Below are 12330 nucleotides of genomic sequence, written 5' to 3'. Positions count from 1 at the left end.
GCTACTCAGGGGGCTGAGGCAGTAGAATCGCTTGAACCTGGAAGGCAGAGGTGGCAGTGAGCCGAGACGGTGCCACTGCACCCCAGCCTGGGCAACAGAGTAAGACTCCGTCTCAAAAAAAAAAAAAAAGATATAGATTTACACATACTAATCTGAAAAGAAAAGATCTACAAGCTATGTTGTAAGGTAAAATAGTAAATTGGAGAATACTGATATGTATGCTACTGCTTACATAAAGAAAATATATAGAAACACCACAAAAATATTTCTACAGTTACTTACAAATGCAGAGAAAAGGTCTGAGAAATTATCTGGCTAAAGTGATTATATCAAGAGACGAGGGGAATTGCTTAGGAGAGAGATATCCATTCTGTTTATATTATCTCCTCTTTTAAACTAGAGGCTGAGCGCAGTGGCTCACGCCTGTAATCCCAGCACTCTGGGAGGCCGAGACGGGCGGATCACGAGGTCAGGAGTTCAAGACCATCCTGGCCAACGTGATGAAACCCTCTCTCTACTAAAAATACAAAAAAAACTAGCTGGTGTGGTGGCGTGTGCCTGTAATCCCAACTACTTGGGAGGTTGAGGCATGAGAATCACTTGAATCCAGGAGGCGGAGGTTGCAGTGGGCCGAGATCGTGCACTAACAACCAACCCGGGGAAAAAAGGAAGACCCCAACAAAAAAAAAAAAAAAAAAAAGAAAAGAAAAGAAAAACAAAACAAAAAAACCTAGAACACATATCAGTGTTCTCATTTAAAAAATTTTTTTTTTTCTTTTTTGAGACAGAATCTTGCTCTGTCACCTAGACTGGAGTGGAGCGGAGTTGCGCGACCTCGGCTCACTGCAACCTCTGCCTCCCGAGTTCATGGGATTCTCCTGCCTCAGCCTCCCCAGTAGCTGGGATTACAGGTGCCCGCCATCATACCTGGCTAATTTTTGTATTTTATTTTAGTAGAGGTGGGATTTCACCATGTTGGCCAGGCTGGTCTCAAACTCCTAACCTCAGGTGATCAACCCTCCTCGGCCTCCCAAAGTGCTGGGATTATAGGCATGAGTTATCGTGTCCAGCCAAAAGTTTTTTTAATTAAAAAGTTGTGCCAGGTGTGGTGGCTCACTCCTGTAATCCCAGCACTTTGGGAGGCCTAGGCAGGCGGATCACCATCAGGAGTTCGAGACCTGCCTGAACAACACGGAGAAAGCCCATCTCTACTAAAATACAAAATTAGCTGGGCATGGTGGCACATGCCTGTAATCCCAGCTACTCGGGAGGCTGAGGCAGGAGAATCGCTTGAACCCAGGAGGCAGAGGTTGCAGTGAGCCGAGATCGCGCCATTGCACTCCAGCCTGGGCAACAAGAGTGAAACTCCGTCTCAAAAAAAAAAAAATTGTAAGAAAGAAAATCCTTGACATGTCATCATCACATAGTAAAGGTTATTAAATTCAAGTGAACAAGAGGAGTAAGTGGGATCAAAAGTGTCAAGGAACAGAGTATAGCCCTAGCAAAGAAAGAACGCTTCTTCCTCTATGAAAATGAGAAAAAAAGGGAGACACACAGAGGGAATCTAAGGTACAGAGTAAGAAAACTGAGGAAGCACACAATGGATGGTTTCAATTATCTCAGTAAAGAATAAAGCAAGGTAATTTGCTGAATGCAAGGAGGTTACCAGGAGCAGCTAGAAGTTCATTTACTCATTCCAAAAATATTTCTACAGCACATACTAGGTACAAGGCACTCCCCTGGAGCTGGGGATACAGCAATGAACAAGATAAACAAGGTCTATATCCTTAAATAGTTTACATTCTAGTGCACATGTTTGGGGCTATCAGGATAACACACACAAAGTCAGAGTGATGCACTTTCTGCAGAGGATGACATCAGGATGATATAACTGAGAACTAACTTCATGGCTACTTTTGGCAGGGTGCTCAGGAAAAGCCTCTCCGAGGAGGTTAACATTTTAGCTACAATCCAGAAGGAACCAGCAATGACAGTATCTGGAGACAGAGCAATACAAACAGTGGGAATGGCTATCACCAATGACTCTAAGGTGGGAATGAGCTTAGCATATTCAAGAAATATTTTTAAAGCTGCAGGAAGAAGCAGAGAAGAAAATGGTACCAGATAAGAGCAAAGACTAAGAATCTACAGAACTTCACAACCTCATATTAAAAGTTTGGATTTTATTGTAAGTGGAGGAGAAGTCGCTAGTTTTAAGCAGGAAAGTGAAATTATCTGATTTTCATTTTCAAAAGATCCCTTGGGTTTCTTCATGTGATTGTTCTAATCTGGTTCCTACGTAAAGAGAAAAGAAAGTAATTTGGAGAGACTGCAGAAGACCTTCTAGAACATCCAATTGTAGAAAAGTCAACCAAAGATGAATAAAAGACTTGCCTGAAAAGAAGGGGGAGCTCAGCTGAAGTTAGCCATCATGAATGGCATGAACTCAATTAACACAGTGTGTAACTTGCTCTGGGGACATCTGGCATCCCCAGAGGTGAAAAAGGAAACCAGCAGGAGTTCACCCAGCCTGTGCAGGAACAAGGCAGAAATGATGAAAAATTACTCCCACATCTACCAACTCCTATGGAGCCAAAAAGAAACCAGGTTATCCCATTTTAGAGCTCCAAAGAACCATACAGAGGGATTGATTTCATGGCTTACAATAATGCCCATGAGTTCACCATTGCTGTCTGCCACTACAGTTCCTCAACACTGAGTAGCTTCCTCTAAAAACTTACAGAAATTGAGAGAGGGCAAACCAATCAGGATGACTCAAATTTCTAATTAAGTAAAGCTTACACATACAAAGACACTGTTGAGCACCATCCATTGGACCACAACATCCCAGATGACCTTTTATATTTTATATTGTGGTGTCTCCATTTTATTGCAGAAAAAGAAAACAGCAAAAAGACTTCATGTATCATACCAAAGCTGGATCAGGAACACTATGTTCTGCCAGACATGCTATTCTACAGTTTCTCCCTGGAGAAACATGAGCACTTACACAGTGCCACATCTACAAACCAACATTAATAGAAGACAAAAGAACTGAAGCACGAGGCCATCAGTGTCTCTCACCAGAGCCACACCACACTTCAGCCAAATGGCAATCACTCTCTCCGGGTTCTTTGCACAGATCCACCACATCTCTGCATATTGTTTCTGGAGTAACTGGAACTTCTGTGAAGTGCTGCTCATTGTTACTGAGATACACGGTGAGAAACATCTAAAAATTAAGAGAGAAAATTAAGACAGTTACTGGTACTATCTGCCTAATGCGGTATTCACCTTAAATTCCTTTCTCCAAACAAAATCTCAGTTGGAAATGCAAATGTACAACAGAACAGTCTGGCTGTCACCCGGCCAAAGATGAGGTGTTGATGAGGGGTTGAGGGAGACCTGGAGCCCAGCCTCTACCATGGGCAGTAGCTCTAGAACCCAGTGACCCTGGAATACAGTCACACCAGTTCAAATTAAATCTGTTTTTGCCAGTTTTATTAATGTTGTTTGCCAAATACTTATATCTGCTGGACCCATATCACAAATATATCTTCCTGTTAATCCTGTAAAGGTTGATGAGATAACCTCATCCATATATACTTATTTATGCATAGTCTCTTTTTTGGAAGGACACATAAGAACATAACATGCTGCTTCTGAAGTGGGGGGGGATGGGAACAGAGCTTGTGGGGGCTGTATAAACCTAATCTTTATCTAATGTGCATATATTACCTAGTCAAAAAACTGTACTTCTTTTTTTTTTTTGAGACAGAGTCTCACTCTGTCTCCCACGCTGGAGTGCATGGCATGATCTCGGCTCACTGCGACCTCCGCCTCCCAAGTTCAAGCGATTCTCCTGTCTCAGCCTCCCGAGTAGCTGGGATTACAGGCTCATGCCATGCCACACTACACCACGCCACATCTGGCTAATTTTTGTATTTTTAGTAGAGACGGGGTTTCATTATGTTGGCCAGGCTGGTTTCATACTCCTGACTTCAGGTGATCCACCCGCCTCAGCCTCCCAAAGTGCTGGGATTACAGGCATGAGCCACTGCGCCTGGCCAAAAAAATTGTACTTCTAAAATGTTTTAAGCAAATTAAATACCTACTTTGAAATGTAAGATTTCATTAACAAAGTCTAAGTAGAAATGAGTAGCTGTTATGCTAACACCTACATGACCTTGTATATAAACACTGAGACTAACAGAAGGTTTACATTTAAAACTCACTAATAGGCTGGGTGTAGTGGCCTACACCTGTAATCCCAACACTTTGGGAGGCCAAGTCGGGAAGATCACATGCGTCCAGGAGTTTAAGACCAGTCTGGGCAAAGAAGCAACACTCCATTTCTACCAAAAATTAAAAGAAAATCAGCCAGACATGGTGGCACATGCCTGTGGTCCCTGCTACTTGGAAGGCTGAGTGGGGAAGACTGCTTGAGCCTAGGAGGTCATACTTATAGTGAGAAGCAACTGCACCACTGCACTCCAGCCTGGGTGAGACCTTGACTCCAAAAAAAAAAAAAAACAAAAAGAAAAACTCTTACCAACAATCTTAACAATCTTTCTCCTAGTAAAAAAAGACACTGTTTCTTAGAAACACTGCTACTAAAGAATTAAAGTTTTCACACCTATTAAATTACAAAAAAAAACTTGTTAATTTCCAATGAAGAAACTAAGTAAAACAGGAAACAAATTTTTGATGGTGATGCAAATTAGTAAGCCCCTATATGTTTATTAAATTCAATGAGTAACTCCATGCAAATCAATACGCATCAGGATTAAAAAATAATAATAATTTGAAAGCGTTACCTCACAGTGAGAATACATCCTGTGAAAATAATTCCAATCAAAGAAAGAATGCATAACCTATGGAACATAAACTTGAGGGACAAGTTTAGTCTTTTAAAATCATTAATGAAATTATGCTAAGCACTGGGAAAAGTTTGGGTTTTAAGACTGCAAAAAAGCAGAATAAGTAGGATATACACTATGACCACAATGACACGAGGACATCACACAGCAATCAGAGGGCCTACCAACAGTCACACAACTCCCCTTCCAGTTTAAATGTCTCTGTCCATTACCCCCAAATGGAGAAAGCTGCATTAAGATGTTGTTTGCGAAAAGGCAGCACCTGGTTAGGGAAGACGACGGAAACTGGCTAAGACATCAGACTCAGTGCCTCAAGATTTGGTCAGAGTAAAAGAAGATATACATGAGAGAAAGGGTGGCCCCTTGCACTCAAGCCAGTCCAAGCCTCCACATTCTGTAACCAAAGTTGTTAACTCACATAAACAGGTAAAACAGAGGGTGATCCGGAAAAATTAAAATAGTGAACACTGTTGAAACAATTTTTAATGGGGAAAAAAAAAAAAAACACTGTAGACTTTCCCAATATGAGCTCAGAAGCTTTCAAGCTAATTATCTCAGGTTTTTCACATTTTGACTACATAAAGGTACATAGTTCTAGGGTTCAACTTAGGCAACAAAGCAGCACTCAAAATTATGACACAAAAGTCATAAAGGCTTGACTAAATCATTGAAAAAATAACAAAGCACAGAATTACACTCATCTGCTGCTCCCAAAGTATACAGCACATTCAGTGATGGAGACAAATAATGTACATTTTAGCATTAAATACTACCTCTCCATACTCTCTACCGACAGGAAAACTTGCTTTGAAGTTTATCACTTAGAAAATAGTAACTTTTCATTGTAAACATGAGGCTTAGAGGTGTTAAGTTACAGAAATCCTGGAAATACAGAGTATATGCTAAACACACACCTTATCAACAAATAAAAGCCTATTATGTGAGATAGCACCTTACCTCCCTAAACTTCATCTTTCAGACACGTTATCTCAGAAACTTACATCAACTCTCAGATAAACAGCAGGTGTTACTTTCTCTTTATAAATGAAGAAAAAGACTCAGATAAGTGATCTACTTGCCTACTGAAATGGGAAGGTAAGGGTACAATTCTGTTCTTCTGATCTATCCTCTATTCTTTAAGCTGTGCTTTATAGAAAGAAAATATTAGGAAATGCTCCATTTAACCAGTTACCCACACTTTAACAGAGATCTGATCTTTTACTTTCTGGAAAACCAACAGCTTCATTTATTTAAAAGTATAATTAAGAATGATGACAGATGTGTTCTATTTATGGTTACTTTTTCCACAAGTTTAACACCAGTATCAACAGCACGTGTATGAGTTGACCCCATTTCTACCTATCATGTATGGAGATTAGCTCTGTGGTGATTTTAGTAATTGTATAGCAGTATGCGATGCTGGGCCAGCAACATGGTATTTTTGTCGATTCCTAGGCAGAAGATCTGGTTCAAACTCCAGAATACTTCATAATTAGTTAGACTACCTTAGGCAAGTAATGTCACCTCTCTGAAACTCAGCATCCTCATCTTCAAAATGAGTCTTTAAGTTCCCCAATAGCCACACGTTTACCTATGTAACAAATCTGCACATCCTGCACATGCATCCTGGAACTTAAAATTAAAATTAATTTTTTTTAAAAAAAGTTCCCTAAGAGCTACTATTTAGTAAATGTTTACTAGGTACCAGAGTAAAAGTAAACATTTTTACAGCAGCTTACAAGGTCTGCCGTAGTCATGATCTGGCCCCCATCTCCTTCTAATCCCCCCTCACTCTGTGCTCTATCAGCATCCTCTTTGCTGTTCGTCAAACACATCAGGCATGTTCCCACGTGGGAGCTTCTGTACTTGCTGTTCCTCTATTTGGAATGTTCTTCTTTGTATGCCAGTATAACTCTTACTTCCTTATCTCCATCACGCCTTTACTCAGATGTCACTCTCTCAGTGAAGCCTGACCTAGGAACCCTACCTAGAATTCCAACACCAAACACACACACACACACATACCCTAGCCCATTCTTCTGCTTTATTTCCCTCCTTAGCACAGTCACTAACATGCCATATGGTATATTTATTTAACTCATTTTTATTATCTGCCTTTCCTACTAGAAAGTAAGCTCCATACAGTCAAAGGTTTTGTCTTTGTTCAGTGTTGTATACTCAGCACCTAGAACTGTGCCTGCTATGTAACAAGCATACACTAAGTATTAAATCTTGCAAATGTGATTGCATTTTACAGATGAAAACACTGAAGCACACAGGGATTTAAGTAATTCACCCAGGTCACACAGCTATTAAATGGCAAAACCAAGATTGAGTCCCTTCCTCAAGAGCATACAGGTAAAGACTCTCCTGAATCTGGACCACACGGTGCCAAGTGTTTCACTGCCTCCAGTTCTGTCTTTTAGAGCAACAGTTTGCCCACAATCCATCATCTCACCTCTGATTTATTTTCACGGTCAGTTTTGTTGCAGGTAGTGCTAAATGGTATGGCATGTAGTACGTAGCACAGCTATATACTCTCAAATGACAGTGTGTTGTCCTCTCATTTCTTCAGCTTACATTCTGCTACCGTCATTCTACCTCTGTCTCAACATTATTTTCATTCATTATTTATAGATCATCTACTATATGGTCTCTGTTCTAATGTAGAAATAATCTTTATTAAACAGCCAATACTACAGGCAGTACAAAATTCAAAGAGAGAGAAAGAAAGCTATGTGGAGAAGGGCACAGCCAGCCCACAGGAAGGAAGCCAAAAAAATAAACACCACAACCTGGCTCCTTCCCTCTCATGTTCACCCACTATTCCCCACTGGACAAACCCAACTACCTACCAGATGGCAAAGGAAGCGCTTGATGCAATTTAGAGAAGTCAACCTCCTAAGGCACAAAAGCAGGATGGAGGAAGATGAAAAGTGAATGCAGAGGGGCAAAAAAAAAGACACCCAGCACAGGAGCCCTCCTCTCTGTACTATGCAGTCAGAGGGCTCTTGAGCAACCGAGCAACTATCTGAAGGAAGTGAGGACACAGCCCAACTAAGGTCTGGAAGAAGAATGTGCCAACCAGAGGCAACACACTTAAAGCCCCTGAGAAGGAAACAAGTTTGTCACATTTGCACAAGAGGAAGGTCACTGCAGAGGGAGCAAGAGGAAAGGGTTAATTCAAGGAGGCAAGCAGAAGCCAGATCATGCACGTCTTTATAGGCTGGAGGTTCCCAAACTTTGGTGTGGACAGAGGGTTGTTGTTAAACACAGATTGCTGGGCTCCACCCCAAGAATTCCTAAATCAATAGATCTGGGATGGAGACTGAAAATTCTGCATTTCTAACAAGCCCTCAGGGGATGTTGATACTGCTGGTCTAGAAACCACGTCCTGAGAACCACTGTCTAAGGCCAGAGCGAGGACTGTGGATTTTAATCTAAAAGCCCACAGGAGGCAAATCATTAAAGACAGAAAGTAGATCAGTGGCTGTCAGGAGCTGCGGAAAGGGGAAATGGGAAGTGACTGCTAATAGGTACAGGGCTACTTCTTGGGGTGATGGAAATATTCTGGAATTAGTGGTGATAGTTGCACAACATTGTGAATACATAAAATACCACTGAATTGTATATTTCAAAATGATTAGTTTTACAGTATGTGAATTATATCTCAATTTTTAAAAATAAGAGGTTACTGGAGGATTTTGAACAGGGTAGCTATTCATGCCATTAAAAAAACTCACTATAGGTCGGGCGCGGTGGCTCAAGCCTGTAATCCCAGCACTTTGGGAGGCCGAGGCGGGCGGATCACGAGGTCAGGAGATTGAGACCATCCTGGCTAACACGGTGAAACCCCGTCTCCACTAAAGAATCCAAAAAGCTAGCCGGGCGAGGTGGCAGGCGCCTGTAGCCCCAGCTACTCGGGAGGCTGAGGCAGGAGAATGGCGTAAACCCGGGAGGTGGAGCTTGTAGTGAGCCGAGATCCGGCCACCGCACTCCAGCCTGGGCGACAGAGCGAGACTCCGTCTCAAAAAAAAAACAAAAAAAACAAAAAAAAAACTCACTATGTGAACAAACTACAGGAGGACAGGCATGAAAGTCCAAATAAGAGGTAAATGCCACACACAAAATGAGATATGATGGTAACACAGAGTACAAGTTAACAGCAAAGGTGGTGAAAATGGCTGGATTTGCATTATCATTTGAAGGTAGAGCCAGCAAGACTCTCTTGGTGGACAGAATGTGGGATGTGAAAGTAGAGAGAAATTAAGAGTGACTCTGGATCTGCTACCTACACACCAGGTACAAAGTGAGGAAGGAGGAACAGGTTGGGAAGGGCCCGCAGGATGAGGCCTCTATGTTAAATATGAGACACCTATGGAACGTTCAAATGGAGGCATGAGAAGGCTGTTTAATACACAAGTTTGACTGAGATGAGTAAGCAAGAGATGAGCATGTAGAGGCATTTAAAACCTAAGCCTGGATGAGAACAGCTAGAGACAGGAAAGAACACTGAGGACTGTGTCCTGAGCTAATCAAGCAACCTCCAGAGATCCCACGAAGGACAAGGATCCAGCAAAGACGACTGAGAAAGAGCCACCAAAAAAAGACAGGAAGAAGTCCAGAAGAGTGCAGGACACCAGAAATCAAGCGAAGAAAGTGTGAGGGAGGAAGATGCAAAAGTGTACAGTCAGACTTGGCAAGGTGGAAGCTGCTGACTGCCTTGACCAGCACTGAGTCATGGGTATAAGGTACCCGGCAGGACAGGCTAGAGAACCTGAGGGAAGGAAGCAGAGGCACAGTACAGACAACTAGTTCTTCCAGTGTGTTCTGCCTAACCCAAGGGAGAGAAAATGGAGCCACCTAGGGAAGGAGGCACAGGGTAAAAGGAGTGTTTCGTTTTTATCTCAAGATGAGAGTTTTTACAGATCATTTTAATTGATGGGAATGGCCTAGTTGAGAGGGAAAATGGTGTTGACAAGAAACTAATGATAGACATAAGTATATCCTCAAGTTATAAAGGTTATTTTTTTCCAATATGTATCAATTTCCTTTTCCTTCCTTTACTTGGAAGAGGAACAAAAAAATAAGAAAAATAATCGAAAGAGAGGCCGGTTTCACTAACCCATCATGTTAACATGAGAAAATGCAGGCACACATGTTGTTTTTATTGCTACCATCCTTTTATCTTTGTTTTACAAATTTACTGTATTACAAAATGATAAAAGAATTAGTCAAAAAGGAACTGAATTTTCTAATAAAAAAATGAATTTTAGTGAAGCAGTTTTTATCAGCATGTTGAAAATTTTACTTAGAAAACAAATGTTAGGCTACTCTATCAACTAAGTCCTTCAGAAAACAATTCTGGCCTAGAATCCATCATTTTTAAAAGATAAAAAATAAACCCGTTAAATCTAAGAAGTTTCCTCCATCAGATACGAAAATATTTTTGAAGGCAATGAACAAAAAATGAAACATTTTTATTAAAAATATTTCAGTTATACATGTTTGTTTTGTTATAAAATAGTGCTTACTGTAACCTATTATGCATACACATCTACAGGCACAGAAAAAAGCCTGAAACTATATTCACCAAATTAACAGTAGTTATGCCCTGGTGGTGGGATGACTAAGTGAATTTTTAGGAACTCATCTACGCTTAAATTTTCTAGAATGTACCACGTGCACAATAAAATTGATTCTTTAAGCAATCAATGATGAAAATAAGATAACCATATACCATTTTTATTCATACACATTGTGCCTTCCCTGGATCCTTACTGTGAGATATGGAAGGCAAATGTCTGCTGAGAGTGTTTTTCTTGTCTATCTTGCCTCAAATTTAGTCAGGAATGATTAAAAACAAGCAATTAAGAAGCACATCTTAAAAGTCCACTATATTAGAATGGAATATTCTTCAGCCATCAAAAGGAATGAAGTACTGATACACACTACCGCATGGATAAACCTTGAAAATATTATGCTAAGTGATAGAAGCCAGACATGAAAGACCACATAGCATATAATTCCATTTATATGAAATGTCTAGAATATGCAAATCCATACAGACAAAAAGTTGATGAACAATTGCCAGGGGCTGAGGAAGGGGGAATAGGGAGTGACTGAGAAAGGCATGGGGTTTCTTTCTCAGGTGATGAAAATGTTCTGTAATTAGTGGTAATAGCAGCGCAATCTTGCAAATATACTAAATACCACTGAATTGTACATTTTATATGGGTGAATTTTATGGTATATGAATACATCAATTTAAAAAAAAAGAGCCCACTGTATGCTTAGTATGTGAGAGATACAAAAATCTCAGGCCAGGCCATGGTGGCTCACACCTACAATCCCAGCACTTTGGCAGGCCGAGGCAGGGGGATCACTTGAGCCCAGGAATTTGAGAGCGGACCAGCCGGGGCAACATGGCAAAACCCTGTCTCTACAAAAAAAATACAAAAAAGTTGCCAAGAGTGGTAGCGTATACCTACAGTCCAAGCTACCCAGGAAGCTGAGGTGGGAGGATCACCTGAGTCCAGGAGGTCACTGCACGCCAGCCTGGGCATCAGAGTGAGAGCCTGTCTCGAAAGCGCGCTCTCCCTCTCTCTCTCCCTCTCTCTCTCTCTCTCTCTCTCTATATATATATATATATATAAAAGAACAATTTAGTACTCTATCATATGAATGAGAATGTGGGTAAAATGGAAATTCAGAAATGAAAAGGATGATTATGAACTGAGGTAGATGAGGTTTCAGCAAACAGGCATAAATTAACAGTAAGCATAAAGAAATAATGTTTTTAAACTATCTGTCATAACTTTACTTCCAAAATGCCTTTTCCTAACACTCTATGTTCTTTAAATACCATATTCTCAAGAATGTAAGATGACTTCATTAGCTCCTTTCCCATAAAGGAACCAAGCAAAATGGGGTTCCCTAGAGTTAAAGCCTCTGGGAAGCTGTTGTGAGAAATCTGACTATTCTCACTGAATCAAGTTATAAATGTGTTCCTGTCAACTTCTGAGGTAAATTGTTTTCATCATAAAGAGTGCAGCAATAATCAGGTCAAAAAAAAAAAACACAGCTGTTACAGATCTACCCATACTACAAGGACAGCAAATTGCTGCGACATCTGAAAAGGCTCATGACAGCTTGCTTACTTGGTAACAGAGTAGTTTTTCCTCCTTAGGTAGAAAATGTGCATATTAGATCAGCCCTTCTTGGTGACCACATACACATTAAAATGTTAACTTCCTTTGAACTTAGAAATCAGGAACATCATTTTTTATAGTAGAAACCACAAAGAGAAGACATTAATCAATAAACAATAAACTCTAAAGCATATTTAAGAGCAGAAGATATAAATGACAGATCCCACAAGACAATACAAATATGAAGACATGCAGGGAAATCAATATTAATTAAAACAATGAGGTACCACTTAACAGCT

General features: G+C 40.6%; 1 protein-coding gene across 3 annotated transcripts in view; it reads right to left on the bottom strand.

Annotated features, from left to right (window-relative positions):
* TP53BP2 (tumor protein p53 binding protein 2) overlaps window positions 1–12330 on the bottom strand; it is a 68016-nt gene that overhangs the window by 39602 nt on the left and 16084 nt on the right. The window contains exon 2 of one of the 3 annotated variants that reach the window (XM_009186687.3): window positions 3085–3232. The exons of 1 other annotated variant lie outside the window; for it this stretch is intronic. In XM_009186687.3, coding sequence (XP_009184951.3) covers window positions 3085–3232 — 148 coding nt within the window. Of the gene's footprint in view, window positions 1–2394; window positions 3042–3084; window positions 3233–12330 lie in introns of those variants that run through there. One more of the 3 variants, XM_021926887.2, reaches the window with a different exon arrangement.

This window comes from Papio anubis, chromosome 1 (genome assembly GCF_008728515.1).
Source record: "Papio anubis isolate 15944 chromosome 1, Panubis1.0, whole genome shotgun sequence".
Classification (NCBI taxonomy): Eukaryota; Metazoa; Chordata; class Mammalia; order Primates; family Cercopithecidae; genus Papio; species Papio anubis.
Note: the sequence above shows the minus strand (reverse complement) of the source record. Positions and strands in the feature narration are given on the sequence as shown.